General features: G+C 41.9%; 1 protein-coding gene across 2 annotated transcripts in view; it reads right to left on the minus strand.

The window, feature by feature from the left end:
- Nucleotides 1–15,779, minus strand: part of RIC3 (RIC3 acetylcholine receptor chaperone) — a 30,086-nt gene extending 14,307 nt beyond the window's left edge. For both annotated transcript variants that reach the window (XM_065065291.1, XM_065065290.1), the window contains exons 1-4: nt 15,580–15,779; nt 7,949–8,172; nt 6,652–6,730; nt 4,494–4,587 (exon numbers count right to left, since the gene is read on the minus strand). In XM_065065291.1, the coding sequence (XP_064921363.1) occupies nt 4,494–4,587; nt 6,652–6,730; nt 7,949–8,172; nt 15,580–15,727 (545 nt within the window). In that variant the 5' untranslated portion in view covers nt 15,728–15,779. The remainder of the gene's footprint in view (nt 1–4,493; nt 4,588–6,651; nt 6,731–7,948; nt 8,173–15,579) is intronic.
- Between the last annotated feature and the right edge of the window lie 906 nt (nt 15,780–16,685).

The raw sequence follows: 16,685 nt of genomic DNA on the forward strand, positions 1-16,685 counted from the left end.
TGAAGCATTACAAGGAAATGTAGTTCAGAACCTATGCTACATCTAAACTGCTGTGGCTGATCAAAATGTCTTGCACAGATTTTAGTCTCAAGAGTCTAATTCCTAATTGTGAAGATTAAAGGTATTTGCAAGGCCTTGTTAAGAAATGTCAGCTGGACAGATCATGTAGAATTGAAGGGAGGGTGGGAAATGATGGGCATTTTAATCAGATTAACAGCAGACTATGGTTTTGACTGGTTCTGCACTGCTGATTCTAGTAATTACTATTGCTCAGGTAATACAGTTATTACTGTTGTAACAAAAATACTTCCAACAGATAATTTGTTACATGTTTTTCTCTGGAAAAAAATAGGATCCTAAAGATCTCATAGACAAAGTATTTGGAAGGTGGTCTGAGCTTCATAACTCAGTAGGTCACTACAAGACACTGAGTATATTTAGGGGTGAAAATTATTGACTGTTGTGCTTGTTTCATCTTGAGTTTGAAGTTGTTGATCAGATGTTTGTAGAGGACCAAGGCACTGTTTTGGTGTGATTTTGAATTTGAGGCAGGATCTGTTGCCCTGAGTTACGCAGAGAGTGGTCCTGGGAGTGTGCTGAGCTGTGATGTTACGTGGGGTCAGATCATCTCTGGTGATCTCCAGACCATCTGACAGATAAGCTCCAAGATTAGACAGCTGCTCAGTGAGGGGTGAGATGGAGAGAGGGGAGCTGGAAACAGGTTAATCACTTTGGATTTAGGTGATTAGTATCTACTTAATCCTTGTTTCAGGTACCTGAATTCTCATAAACTTGAAAACTTAGAGTATCCATCCTGGTTTTCCTCAACTGTCGTGACTGCAGCAGCAGTTGAAGCTGCTGGTTTGTGCGATGGTGATCAAAGTGCTGACCCTGAGCTCAATTTTGTGCACTGCTGCACACACAGTTGCATGTAACTGAACTTAGGAGCAGGCCCACTGGTTTCATTAGCAGCTGCCCAGATTAAACTGTTTAATTGAGATCACAAGGCTAAACATCACTTCTCCATTCTTCCCAAGGGGCACTTTGCCCCACAGTTTGAAAAGCTGACAGGGTTCCAGCACCATTCAGAGTTTGCACTAAGGCCCTTCAAGCTGCGGTTCCACAGAACATGGGAAAGTGTAAGGCAGTGGGTTGGCATCTTCTCAAAAGCCTGGGTAATGCAGATGTAGAATTTGAGATGTGAAGGAAATGGTTTCATCAGCTAGCTGCCTTTGACAGAAGCTGTAATAGAACTGCCAAACTAATCCTCCTTTTGTAGACAAAAGAGTCTGTAATTTGAATACATATCACCTGGATAAAGACAGAGAGGCCTGTGTCAGCACAATGGGAAGATATGCTAGCTCAGATAACAGGATCAATCAATGCAGCTGCATCACCGTGGCATTTAATCTAGGAAAATTCCTAATATGCTGGATACTTTCATTAGAAATCACTACTGTCTTATTGCAACACAAGGTCTCAATACTTCAGAGTATTCCTCTTCCAGATGATACCTTAATTATAACATAAATTTCCCTGTAAAGGGGGAGAAACCCAAGCCCATGCACCATCTCTGCTTCATTTAAGATCTCTGCGAAGACCTAGTGTAGGATGCTGGCAATGTGTAATGTATCTGGCTGCCTTCGTGTGGGAGAGAGTACCAGGGTTAGAGCACAACAGATGCAAAAGGTTTACAGTGTCAGAAAAGGTAATCCTTTTTATTCTGTGTGTTTGTAGTTCCAACACAGCTATTACTTTTCACAGTGGCAGTGCTTATGTTTTATAGACACTCAAAGTGCTCACTAAAAGGTAAAGATTTCTTATGCTGAGATCAGAACACTTCCCGAAGAGCTATCATGGCTGCAATGAAAATCCATAATCTAACATGGTATCCAGGACACATCAACCAGTATTGTTTTGCTTCATGATCTTAATCACTATTAAAATGCAGCTATAGCCCAAAAATGATGCCCTACAGAGTACAGCCCAGGCGGGTTTTGAGTGTCTCCAGAGAAGGAGACTCCACAGCCTCCCTGGGCAGCCTGTTCCAGTGCTCTGTCACCCTTACTGAGAAGCTAAATTACAAATATGTATAATTTAAATTTATAACCTGTTAAAAAGAGAGTTGGGAAGAGTGCTAGATTTTCTCCAAGCTGTGAATCATTATATTCTTAGGTGCTATTTACCTGTGTGCATTAGATAGCAGTTTAGGTTTGATTATGTTGCTGAGAACCCAGCCAGGTAGTTTGTTCTTCCTCTTGCTTTCGTTACCTTGCTCTAATCCTTGCTAAAACATGCCAGGCCTTACTAAAAGTAGCTGTACTTGCACTTTTTGAAAGTTTTGCATTTCTGCAAGGGAGTTCTGTGCTTAGGGCTGTAGCAATTCCAACTGGCATGCTGGTTTGGAAGGACGTCTCCTTGGTTGAGTTGGAGGTTGTTCTTGAAGCTTCATAAAAAAAACAAAAAAGGCAAATCCAAGTTTCCACCTTCCTTCCTTCAATAGCACAGGGGTGGATAATACCAGCTATCCCATCTGAGAAAACCAGCTAAGAGCATTGGAAGGTGTTCCTGCCACGCTTCAGTCAAATGCTTTTGAAAGAAAAATGAGCAGGACAAGCCACAGCAAGAAAACACCGCATACACTTGCTACGGAAGAAATCAGAATAAAATCACACAGCATGATATATATCATTCATTTGAAAGAGGTTTTCTTTCTATGGTACAACATTATCTGAGAATAAACCATCCCTCCAAACTCATCCAGATTTCAAAAACAATGTTTTTTTAATAGAATATACAAAATTAGAATGTTTTTGGATACTAAGGATCTTCACCAAAAGGAGAAATCCAGGATGAATCCTGGGAGGAGAATTCCCCTGAGTTCCAGTGAGGGGACACTGAGGCACGAGCTCAGCCCTCAGCACTGTCACAGACACCGTGTGTTGTGGTGACACATGGGGTTTTGTGACAACGCAGAACATGTTATTTGGTTTGGTTACTAATCACTTGGCAGCCTGGGAGTCGCTTTGCCATGTCTAGTATAACGGGCCATGGTTTCACCTAGGGTCTTTCAGCATTAGTTTAAATTTGATACCAGTTACTTCTCTCTGGCTTTTCTGTTGTAAGGATTTCTATTTAACTGCATATTAATAAACAGAGCTCAAGTAATTTTTGCTCTGTTCCTCTTTCCTTTTTATTCAAATCTATCAACATCTAGATTGAATAAGGCCAGCATGGTACTCCGTGCTCTAATTGCACTTTCTAACCATATGTGTTATTTTAAGACATGCATCCAGTATTACTGAACTTAATGAGTATTACAGTGTAGATTAAGAAAGCCTCGAAGTCTGCGTGTATTTGAAAAACAGCTATTTGCTCCATCTAGAGGTGCTTTTCCCCTTCTCTTTAAAGAGGCTACATACAAAATTCTTTATTAGATTATGATTTCCCCTGAGGCCTTTAGGTCCATCTATATAAATAGTTCAGTTGAACAAAGAAAGGAAGTTCTACTAAATAAAGGCTCTGAGCCAGTAACATGGAGTGGAACAAATACTGGATCAGACCCTAAACCCATTTTCTCAGTAAAAAATACCCTGTCCTGAGAGTCAGCACAATATCTGGGCAGCTCATAAACTTATTTCTGGCAGCTTAAACGTACATGTAGAGCGTTGTGTTAGCTCTCCGAAACAGACTGATCCAGACAAAGTTAACATGTTAACAACCTAAAGAGCTATTTTTTGTGATTGCAAACATGACCTCAGTGTTCATGGTATTTAAATTTTCAAACGCTGCAGTTTTGCATTGTCCTATTGCTGTGTTGTTACATTTCTTATGAAGAGCATAGACTTGTTTCCAGTGTTTCTTTATAACGTAGAGCAGTGATCTCAGATCTATAGCAAACATTCATAAACATAATAAATACTTAAATCCTGATTTTACAAGTCTTTTTATATCTAGAAGCAAATGCATGGATTTACTTGTTACAGGGTGGAACTAAGTTGTGGAAGCAGATGATTATACAATTACGCCCTTAAATATTTTATGGATATTCTAACAGGCACTTAGATTATAATGGCATTTTTGTTGAGAAAAATAATGTGTAGAACTGGAAAATAACATCAAACAAATGTGTGTCTTAGGAATAATTCATTGGGTCACATAAGACAGGTTGTTTTATATTCTTTAAATGTAGACGTTTTATTTTCTGTTTACACATACATGTCATTATTTTCCAAATAATGCACTGTACAAAGTGTGGGGGTTAGAGATAGTTGCTTTTCTGTTTAAGGAAAACAAAGTTGGAAAAAATGATTTATTTTAAAGATTGATTCTTAAAAGAGAAAACCTGCAGAACAAAAAGCGTGATGTGCAAAATCAGTTTTCTACAATTTGAAGTAGTAATAAAAATTATATCTTAATATAGCCAATGTAAGGAAGTGTAATTTTTAATCAGAGAAGACTCTCTCCTTAAAAAGCTGTAATTTGAAACATACCTGTCAGAGTTGGGTCCTACTCTGTTCATTAGTTTTTCCATAGCTTCTTCTGTCTCTCTCAGTTTTTCCTGGAGTTGTGTGAGCTCATAGTCAGCTGTAAAACAAACAAAATGCCAAGGTCTGTCAGTAGGAGCTTTGAAAATGTATCCCTGTCCTGTTATTACGGGGAGCATATGCTGTACCAGACCAAACTGGCTGAGCCAACGAAACCACGTGGCTTGAAGAGTTCTACCTACTTGTCCTGGTATAAGAAGGCAAAGACTATTGCCAGTGTAATAGGACACACAGAAAGCACCTTCTTTCCAAGGGTCCTGAGCAACCTTCCAATAAACAGAGTGAGTGGGGCACTGTGTATCACTGGAGATTAAAGTCAGGAAAAATAAAATACCATATCTTTCTTCCTAAGGAAACCATAGTGTTTTACTGTCTACTGCGGAATTAATAGTTCTCATGGAATTTCCCTGTTAAATCCTTGGGAACAGAGCCAAAAGGTCACTTGAGCATTTTCTAACGAGTCTAAAGTTTGAAAAACCACATCTTTATCAAAGAGAATAAAGTTCACGGGCTCGATGGCATCCAACCCTGCAGAGGTGTGCCAGGGCAGGCAGCGAGCGCCCCGTCTGTCTGGGGAGCAAAGCAAAGCACGGCATCTCCAGAGTTGCACTTCTCGCGGAAAATGTTTCCACAGTACAGCAGTCGGCACACATGCACATACATGCAGCAACACCCATACTGGCTTTGATCTAGCCAAAAGTGTTAACAGTGAAGATGCAACAGCGTGGACATCAACAAGAATGCTTGAGCGCTTTGTTTGGCTTTTGTGGCTCGCGCTCAAAATCCTATAGCTGAGACTTCATTTTTCCCAACTGCAGGACAAAATGAAACCAGCCTGGGTTAGTTAAATATTCGGCTGCTCCAGGAACACCCATTTAAGCAGCACAAAGGCACAATGGAACTCCAACAGAGTAGGAATGGAGAAAGCCATCCACAAGCATCCTGCTTTTGGAAAGTCCTCTGTTCTGCAGAGAATGTCATTGGTCAGTGTATCACTGATGTAATTATTTTGCATGTCTGAGACTTTAGAAATAGGGGAAGGACAAAGGGAAAGGTACTCCCTCCAGGTCACTGCTAAGTGGTTCCTGGTCCCGTGACTTGTCCCCTGCTCTGTTACAACTTGCAATGAATGCTTTAGGAATTCATACGAAGAGCTCTAGAAAAAGCAGAATAATTTTCATCACTAGTTCTTTGGGTTATAATGGTGGTAAATATTCAGCTTACTGCAAAGCGAGATTCTGTGACCAAGCATTAGAGAAAAAAATATAATTAGCGTTGCTAATAAATTGCCCCAAATTGCCAGGCACAACGCAGTACAAGTGCACTAAAAATGCAATCTATAGCACCGAGTACATTAGGTATTCATAATATACACATTAATGTCAAGGTAATTACAGCTATGTTAAGAGAATTACCTTACTGCTAGCACTTTCTATAAAGCCTTAAGTACTTTCCTTTCTTATTACAATTTAGCCAGCTAAACACAACACAGTTAAATACTGTTACGGTAACTACTCATCCAGTATTCAATAGCAACCTTATTAATTTATCTAAGAAATGTCAACAAATAGTTGAATCTATCCCACTGATGTTTAGGTAAAATCACAATAGCATTTCAGAATACCATTTGCTTTCTCATCAAAAATGTGCATTGCAAAAGGGGAAGGGAAAAGTAAGGAAGTGCCTGGTAATGGCTAAGAATTCAGAATTTTTTTAAAAAAAGCTAGCTTTTAATAGTATCTTTACATACTATTACTAGAATATTACGGATTATGGCATAATTATAGATGGACATCCTATTACCCGTTTTTAATCATTAGCTACATAGCTTTCTGCAAATCCGTACAGTTAATTCAGTGAACCTCATGAAAAGCCATTGCTTCCAGGGGGCTTGGGATTGGGCTGCTATCACAGAGTCTCATTAGCCGAATGAGATTATAAAGTAATTCACTTAAACTCTTGCTCACTCCAACACAAAAGCTTCCAGCTTGTTCTTTACGAGGGGAAGAACAGCAGCTTTATGTGAAGAATGTGAAGACCTCAGTTGGACTGTGCCTTTACACAGTCAACAGTGGCACAGATACAACTCAGAATTCCAACTCACTGATTTTTCTCTTGGTGTTCCCAGGTGCAGCAGTTGGGCATTTCCGCTCTCCAGCACTTGTTTTTCCCTTGGAAGCCAGCTGATGAGTGAAAAAGACAACTCCTGCTATGAGTTACAGCAACAGTAATATATAAGCCTCAAAGGCAACAGAAAAAAAGGATAGAAAACTGAAATATGCCAGAAAGTAACCACAGAAAAGTATGCCCAGCAGCAAAAATAGACAACCAAGAAAGATACCTGGGAGATTTTGCCAGCTGAAAACTCCTAGAAGACACACTTGGAACAAATTATATTTTTAAGCATAGTGAAACCATAACTCATCAAAAATCAGTTTTTCATTTTAGCATATATATTTGCTCCCTCCTGATCCTGTAATTCTTCTGTGTATAGGACGGGAAAAAAAACAGTGCATTGGATAATTACTGTGAAATGAAGGACAGGTTCTGAAGGAATTAATGTGACCCCACTTGTCCCTCTTGCAATGTTTTCTGCCATTATTGCTTATCAGCTTTGTACCTGTAGCAAAGATACTGGTTAGCTCTATACAGAAACTGCAGACTATCTATTTATTTTATCCGACTTGTGTCTGATCAGCTCACCCAGTTTACGTTGTTCTTGCCTCCTGTCTGTCCAGAGCAGGCCGAATTGTTTGGACACTGCTCAGTCAGGATTCAGCCCCCACTCAAAGGAGAAAACATTTCCACCAGTCCACTTCTCCCTCCTCCCACATGGCTGACTGTCATCACTTACATGCCAGTCACATCTATGTAACAAAACGCTAGGAAAGTTCAAATCAAGTGTGGAAGACTTGAGGGGAATTTGGGCTGAGCTTTTTTAAACTAGCTTTCAACCAATTCCTCAGCTAGGGTAGCAGTAGTTGTACTCCCTTCTCTCCCACTTTAAATATGTAACACAACACATGACATATACAGTATACATAACATGTAGTTATACATAATAGAAAATAATACTATGTGTATAATCAAAATTAATCTAACATTGTTCTAGACATACACATTTTCCAGGGGAAAAAAAAAATCCTTAAAAAAACTTCAAGAGATCAAAGGCCAGTACAAGATTTCAGCAACCCATCCCTGTATTTTCAGCTACCATCTTTATAATAGCAAAACCCACAAGATACCCCAATCTTTCAACCACTAGTCAAAGGTCCTGGATCAGCATTTTTTCTGAGCAAGGCTGATCTGGAACCAGGTACAGAAATTGAGACTATAATTTATGTTTTGAGGGGGTATTTAGTTGGTTTTTGCTCTGACTTTTCAGTTCATGTCGGTCTTACCTTAAATAAAATGTACAGGATATATAAGAAGATGCCAAATCCATATATAGGGATAATCTGTCCCACAAGACCTCTCCCAGTTCCACCAGTGCTTCCACCACCGCCTCCACCTGCCTTGGCTTTGGCAACTGCTTCAGCCAGGTGAGACCTTGGAAAATGAGGGGCAGCTCGGCTGTCGGGAGCAGCCTGGTAATGCATCCTGGGTGGAAAGCGACTGAGCTTCCCTGCAAAAAAAACACACAATTATTTTTTCCTCTAGTACCTCTCACCCTTTTTCACGCAGCCTAAAACTGCAGCAGCAGGCGCAGCTGACCTCTTTTCTCTACTTCTAAATGTCCCACCACTGATGAGTAAAGTTGTTGGACCCTAAGGGGTAAGTCTGTGAACTCAGTCCTCAGTAATTTGCTATACGCAGTGCTATGAGTTAGGTATGCACAATTACTCTCTTGATTTTAAGAAGTGAAAAAGCTGGCAGGGCAATTAACAAAACATGGAGTTTAACAGCTATATACTTGTCCAAAGACCCTGTGAATCAGCATCCCTATCAGGATGAAAACCCCAACTCTTACTTCTGGTTCTCTGTTCAAAAAAATGTATGGGTTTTCTGCTGTGAGCCTTATCTTTCAATATTACGCAAAGCCTTTCAATATTACACACAGGTATGTTAATGCATAAACTACCCATCTAGTATCCCAATGCACAACTGCAGTGGTCACACAGTACGGATTTTCAGCTATTGCCATAAGACATAGCATTTTACCTAAGGAGTAATGAAAGATAAAGAAAAGTGGTGGCACCTCAAACTGTTCTTAAAATGGCATTGGGTATAGTGATGTAGGAGGAGATTGAATACAGCTTGGGACATATGCTCTTTGGCATTTTAGAGGGAAATGAATGGTTTCTAGCCCTAAAGAAGGCAGAATTTAAAACAAGAAAAGGCAGTCAGCATAAATGGAAACACAGATCCTAGAGCAACGCTGGAGAGAGACAGAAATGATGCTGTGGACAATTTCATTCAACTGAAAGGCACTAGGATCTCAATGAATCTAAGCTCATGCAGTTACTCTGTTTTGCTGCCTTCAACATTTTTGCCTCGAAATTCACTATTCTAATCCTCTCTGTACTTGCCATCCTGCATTCTATCTCCATACACAGCTTGGACTTGCCCCTGCACTCCCTTCCACCGTTTGGGACTGAACTGAACGACTCGGTGAGTCTGGCGGTGGGAGGCGTTGGATGGAAGCGCCGTAGCCAGGGGTGCCAGGCCGGCTGTAGCTCAGCTGCAAAACTCCCTCTCTGGCACGGGCAGCAGGAACGCCAGGCAGGCAGCATGCGCTTGCGTAAAGAAAATTAAAACCAGGGTTGAAATGGCACCGAAAAGAGCTAACGTTACTGCTCAAAGTACCCAGCTGCAAATATTTTTATGAGAAGCAAGACAAGAGACAATTAGATTAAATTAACATTTGCTCTTGTTAGGAAACGCTGTCATATGTGGCTAAACTCCTGAGCACAGAAAATTACAGTAAAGACGTATTAGGAAGTAATATCAATAATTCATGGAGTCCCACTACTAAAAACACATTTTCTTTTAGGTGATGGCATACGTTGAGTGCTGTAGGCTTTAGTGAAACTGCCCAGCTATACCACTGCTGACCAAAACTGCTCTCAGATTAGCTCGGGCTTAACTTTGAGGAAGCTGTTATCATGCGCTTTAATTTTAGTGAATTATTCAAAGTCTGTGATGGAAAGCAAATACAGCATCTTATTTACAAGCAAGCCCCATTGCTCCAGCAGGAATGCCTTGTAGCAGTAGGTCACTGGGGATAAAAGTCTGATGTCGTGTAGAGAGCAGTATCGTGGAGGCAGGGATGAAACAGCAGGGTAGACAAACCTTTGCAAAACATCTTATACTCATGCAAATATTATTTATTTAAAAAAAGAGATAAAGCAGAAAATAACTGACAAAGGTGAAGCTGTATTTAAAGGGAATAGCTTTCTAAATTATCCATAAGGCCTTGTTTGTGCTTTAAAAGATTCAATTCAATTAATCAGGCCAAAGGGACACACACTAGTAATTTCATTATCAAAGTAGTTTATAGGGGAATTTCATGGCTCCTAGTTCTTAATCTTCCCTGTTGATTTTTAAACTTTTATAATAATTTACTTATTTTTTAAAAAAATATGTTTTTCATAGCTTTTTATTGTGAAGATCCCATACAAATTATAGAGGAAATCAACAGCACAGGCAACTTAAAAGCACCATACAGAAAAAGCTGTCAAATACACAGCACAGAAGTGGAAATGCATAGCAATTTGGATGCCACTGTCAATTAAACAACATACCTTGTCCTATTAAAAAACTCGACACCCTCGCACAGCAGTAGGTGATGTGACTGGATTCCACATTTCCAGGGTGAAACAAACCACTTTGAGATGGAGCCACTGACATGCTCTCCATCAATAAAATCAAGTGACAGGTGAGCACATAAGGGCATTTTCCATGCTGTGGGAAGGGAAGAGCACCAGCCTCGAGCTCCGGAGGGTGCCAGAGACCCGTTCTGCTATTGAAACATCTCTCAACTACCCTGCAACAGCCCAAGAGCTTCACGCAGACCTGATTGCTGCATGTGATAACTCCACCAAATACACCCCACCTGGCTTTGTGATCTCTTTACCTAAGGTTTATCGAACATGTCTAATAATTTAATAATGCTAATAATGCTTTAAATCAACTTAGCACACCAGCTACAGGGCAAGAAAAGCATGCTTTGCCTAATCCTGTCCCCTCAATAGCTTTTAGTCCAGAAGTAAAATTATGCCCCTCCTAATGTTTGTGTTTCTTAAGAGAGTGTAGGTTTCTGAATGTAGAATTGTAGTCGTAACTAGCAGTATCATGTTAGAATTACTGTGTTTTGTTTAATCTTTTGACAATACTCAACTGGAAAAAGCAAATCTTTAAAAGTGTATTTATAGCATAACTCATGCAACAGCCAACTAGCTGATAATATTCAGACCTTTCAATTACCTTTTTTCCAAGAAAGCTGTTATGTGTTCTACCTAATGGAGCTTAGGAATTGCTACCGAGCCCAACTTGACTATTTATAAACTTATTTAGACAAGTTATTGTATAATTCATCATATTGTTATTGTATAATTTATCAACTCATGGTCTAGCTAATACATCTTTCTGCATCATCTGACCAGTTGTAAAATACTGGGATACATACATACATGTATAATAAAAAAATAATTTAACATACAGGAAGAACTTACAGGCTGTCACTACATTAAATTTGCACTCCATCCATCAGCTTTAAGGTACATGATTTCATTTATACAATGTGCACGTTCTTCAGACCCCAGGAAGCGTTAGGAGGAGGGTCAGAGATGGGAAACGGCAGTCTGAGAAGTGTGTGTAACCTGTCCAAGCTGGCAGCAAAGCAAAGGATGCTGTTCTCATCGCTCCTCACATCTCAACCAAACTGCTCCTTTGGAGGACAGCACCCACAGTTCTCATGCTCTGCAGTAGGCACTCTGCCTTTTTTCTTGGTTTCTGTCTCAAAACCATGGTTACATTGATTTGGTTTGGAAATGCTAAGATTGTATGGTTTTTCCAAGTAAGACATTTACTGTTCCTTACTGTGCATGCAAACCCAACCAACCAAAAAAACACAGACCAAGAACAAACCAGCTAGATGTTTTGCAAAAGCTTTAACTGAAAGCACGTGTGACAGTGGGATACAGAACTAGCCTCCTGCCTCAGCAATGCCATTCCAGTTCTCAAACCTGTCTTCAAACTGTACTCTAACTCCCATGTTCAGGGATGCTTATGTGCCATTTACATTTTCCTGATAAAATGTTCATTGTAGCAACCGAAAAACCACCACTTTTTCAGACAGTCTCAGGGATCAGAAATGAAATACGCTTCTGTGACACCCAGAACTCAAGAATTTTTGTGTTTTTCTCTCCTGCTCTGTTGGACTTTATGTCTAAAGATGTGTGCTCTAAACAAAGCTTTTGCTAAGTATGATATGCAAGACGTCGCTCTCTGGAAGATGCCAATAAAGAGGCATCCCTACTGACACCTTCGTCTCAGGACTCTTGAATCAATTTTAAGCCACTCTCAGCAGTGTTATCTTCATAAAACATTCATTTTCTCTCTCTGTCCAGTTAGATGAATTGGCCAAAGGGTTCTAAAGCTGCAAACGGGAACACACAGAAAGACACACAGACTCCATAATAAACTAACTTAAAACGTCCTCCAATAAGTTTTCCTTGCATAGCCTCCACATTTAGTATAATAGTTTAGCATAATCTATAAAGAAACTGTTTTCTTGACATTTAATCTAAATTCTCTTTCAAGCCACTGTATCATTTCTGCTGCTGTTCTCTAACACCTTCTAATTTTCCCCAACACCACTGCTCACAGAAAGCCCAAGAAATGAATCCTTTTTATAACACTGCAAGTTTACGTTTGGTTCATTGTTGAGGCCACTATTTTAGTATTTATTATGCACTATCACAAGCCCCATGTTTTTGTTTTACAAATGCAGTCATCTATATTTTTCCCTTCTAAATATTTTTATAAATCTGATTCTGGCAGACAGTGTAACATCAAGATGAGAATGGACAAACAGCATGCATTTATTTAGTTCTTGCCCTTTTACTGACATTTACAAAACAGCTCCAGCTGTGTTTCAGAAGCACAACTTTAGAGTCCTACCCAAAAAAAGGGTAAAGGAAGGACAGTTTTGAAATCCTTACTTTAAACCACCGCACCACTCTGTTTTTAATGGACACGGCCAAATGCTTGAACATTTTTTAGAAAATATTGCAGCTGAAGGTTAAAAAGGAAAACACAAGAACTGCCCAAAATGAAAACATTGTAATTTTCTGAAGTGAATACACCTGCAGGGAACTGATGTGTGTGTTGCACAAATCCACCATGGCCAGAGGCGTTACCTGAACAGCCACACATTTTTCTTCTAAAGCTGATGCCACGTTATCATTCAAAAGAATGTAGACAGACTACACACCTCTTGTGATCGAGCTGTAATGTTTTTCTTAAACTACCAACTTACAGAGTAGCTTTACAAAACATATTGCATATATTTATGAACATTAGACTTAAAAGCACTTTTCAAACTGCTAGTAGCTCTTCTTTCCTCTTTTCCAAAAATGCTTTTTTTTCTTAAATTCTAACACTTGTCATGAAATAAACTAGAAATGTGATACATTCACAGTAAGTCTTTAATCAGAGTAAGCTCTTTAAATATGTTCTTTCATACACATGAACCTACTGCTGTGAAAAAGAACAACCTTCCTGTCTGAAAGATAATATTAACTGCTACAGTATTATGCTCACCATTTTCTTAAAAGAGACCTCTGAAAATGGCTTTATTAGAGAAAACGCCATTCTTAAGCTTAAAGCCTGTTTTGATAAAAAGCCTTCTGGTAACATTGAATTCTAACAAATGGTAGTAAACTTTAAGAATGTTTTATTCAGAGGCATTTTGCCCCCAAGACTACAATAAGCACTTTATTAACTTCAAAAATGACATGGTTACTTCAAGTTCCTGAAACCTCTGTCAGGTAACTGCAGTTATCAGTTCACTGAAGAGGATGACTAATGACAGAGATATGAATTCAACTGTTCATCAAGATTTATTCCTCTGATAAAAAAAATAACTTCAGGTGAAATAAAGCTTGGTCTAGAGAGCAGGTGTCATGAAATTCTTGCTATCAAATTGAAAATATGGACTATAAACTCTCAACTGAAACGGATCAGCTGAAGTGAGGTATTACAGCCTCGGCCAAAGGCGAGTGCTGGGGTGCCAGAGGAGCACGCCGAGTGCTCACTCTGCACCAGGTACACGCTCATTTCTGCTGTACTGTCATCTGCTACATGTTCAGTATTTACGTTATCTATTTAAAGCATTTAACTGTGGCCTTGATTAGTCAGCTAACAGGTATGAACATCACGTCACTGAAAATAATTTGGGTGCAAGGTGTTGTTTTTTCTTTTTACTCTAATTTTTCTGTTAGATCAATTCAGCCAGTCCTGCAGCCAAAGGAAGAAGCACCACATCATTAACTGACAAGTGCCTACGACTCCACTGCTGTGGGAAAACCATTTGTCCAACTCCATCATCCAGCATCACTCCAGGATCAGTCAGGAGCTGCTCAGGGGCAGAAATTGACGGAGAGACAGGTCCCACCTCCCAGAGCAGCTGCTCCCAGCCCCTTTCAGGCAGGAGACCCCACAGTCCTCACCAAGCCCCCGTGTGGCTGCTGGGCCTTGGCAGAGCCCCGCACCCTGCCCTCGCTGTGCTGCTCTTCATGTGCTGTCAACAAAATCAGCTACCATCCAGTAGCTACCACTTCAGTGTTAGAGATTATGGAATGAAACTGTAAACCTGTACATCTACTGTGCTCATGAGATTATATTCAAGTTCTTCAAGACCAAGAATACACACACAGCAACTACGGAAGTGTAGCCGCAGTATATAAGTAATATATTTCAGTTCAACATAATGTTTCAGCAGTAACTTTAGCCTGAATGTCCTTAAAAACCCCTGGTCAAATGAAATCAATGTCACTGAACTGCAATCACCTAAGAATCAGGCTGTCGGAAGGATGCAGAAGATAAAGTCAGTGAACGGGAGCACCAGCGCAACATCTAAGTTCTCTGTCCTTCCACCAGCCTCACCTCTGGCTTGTGGGCAGCCCTGGGCAAAACTCTTTCTCTGGCAAGACCTGGGCTATGACAGCAGCTATTTTGCGAAGTGCCTTGGGGACAAAAACCTGCAGTCAAAGGCAACAGGTATGAAAAGAATGGGAGGTGCTTGTATGAACCCATTCCTCTGGAACTTAAGAGGGGACATGCAGAGCGGGAGGGTAGGCAAGGACATGGCCCAAGGGATTGCAAGGACAGGATGGAGTCTAAATGAGTCAAGTGGCACATTTATTATGAGAATATGGTGCACGAAAGCCAAGTTTGAAATACTGGAGTAGGAAATTAAATAATGAAGATGATTCAAATGAACTTTTATTTCATATGCAACAACAAAAGCATTCTGTACAGAAAATAACAAAATAATGAAGCTTTCAAAAAAAAAGTGATGCATCGCAATGGAAAAAAAAAAAAAAAGGTGGTATGTCTCTTTCCAGTAGCTTTAGTAGCCCACTTACATAAGATAAAACGAAATTTGGAAGATTTTAAACTATCTTGGAAGAAAAAGAAACGGGCAAATCACAGTGAGAGCAATAAATTCAATCTTCTGACACTCCATTAAGGAGACAGCATGAGACAGTGGCTAACACCAACGGGAAGGATTAACTACACTACTTTTCCATACCAGGCAGCAGAGCACCTTCCAGACGCGCCGTGCACCCTCAGCACAGCGCCGGGCCGCCGGGACCCGGCCCCGCAGCATCCCGGGCCGCCGAGCTGACGGGCCGGGCAGGCCCAGCGCGGCACCGGGACCCACCCCCCGCATTTTACGCCCAGCCCCCGAGCGGCAGCCGAAACACGGCCCTCGGCGTCCCGGGGCGGGGGCACTGGCGGGGAGCAGCGGCCCGCCCTCGCCTCAGCGGAGCCGCCGCCGGCCGGGCCCGCAGCGGCCTCTTACCCTCGGGCGGCGCGGGCGCTGCGAGCGGCGCGGCCCCGGGCTCCTGCCTCCCGCCGCCCCGAGACAAGAAGGTCCGCGGCAGGAGGAGGGAGACGCAGAGCACCAGGCAGGAGACCGCGGCCACCCGGCAGCACGTCGAGTACGGCATGGCGGCCCGCGCGGGGCCGGTCCCGTCACGGCGCCGTTAGAGCGTGCGCAGGCGCGCGCGTGCGCTGTGCGCTGGCGGGAGCGGGGGGAGCGGCGACAGGGGTCTGGGCTGGGCCCGGGGAAAGCGGCTCTGAACCCCAGAAACGCGGAACGGGGCGGGACGGGCGCTTGGTTCCTGGAGCACAAGTGTGATGAGGAGCGGCTGAGGGAACTGGGGCTGTTCAGCCTGGAGAGAAGGAGGCTGAGGGGAGACCTTATCACTGCCTACAACTACCTGAAAGGAGGTTGTAGCATGGAGGGTGTTGGTCTCTTCTCCCGAGTAGCAAGTGAGAGAACAAGAGGAAGGGCCCCAAGTTGTGCCAGGGGAGGTTTAGATTGGATATTAGGAAACATTTATTCACAGAAATGGTTGTCAGTCATTGGAACAGGCTGCACAGGGAAGCGGTGGAGTCGCCGTCCCTGGGGTGTCTAAAAGGTGTTTAGATGAGACTCTTAGGGACTTGGTTTAGTGATAGTTAGGTTGTGGTTGGACTTGATGATCTTAAGGGTCTCCTCCAACCAAAACAATTCTCTGATTCTTCCTAATCCGCTGTGTTTTCCAGGCTGTCTGCCCCTGCCATGGCTGTAGCACTGCAAACTTATTGAGGGGATGAAAAAATGAAATAATCTACACGCTGCCTTTTTTCCTCTCCCGTGCAGGGTCTCAGTGGTGTCCCAGCTGGTCGGGTGTCAGGACAGAGCAGGCAGGCGCTGGTGGCTCTGCGTTGTCCTGCCGTGCTGTGAGCCCGTGTCACCAGCCGGCCGGGCCGGGCTGCGCTGTGAGGGCAGGAGGGCTGGGGGGGCGGGAGAGCGTCCTGGCTAAAGGGCTGGCTGAGGCCACGGCTCGCCTGGGTTCTCCATGTGCAATTGTTTCCCTGCTTTGTAGAAAAGTCCAGACCATAGTTGAAATTAATTCAATT

This window comes from Columba livia, chromosome 5, assembly GCF_036013475.1.
Source record: "Columba livia isolate bColLiv1 breed racing homer chromosome 5, bColLiv1.pat.W.v2, whole genome shotgun sequence".
Classification (NCBI taxonomy): domain Eukaryota; kingdom Metazoa; phylum Chordata; class Aves; order Columbiformes; family Columbidae; genus Columba; species Columba livia.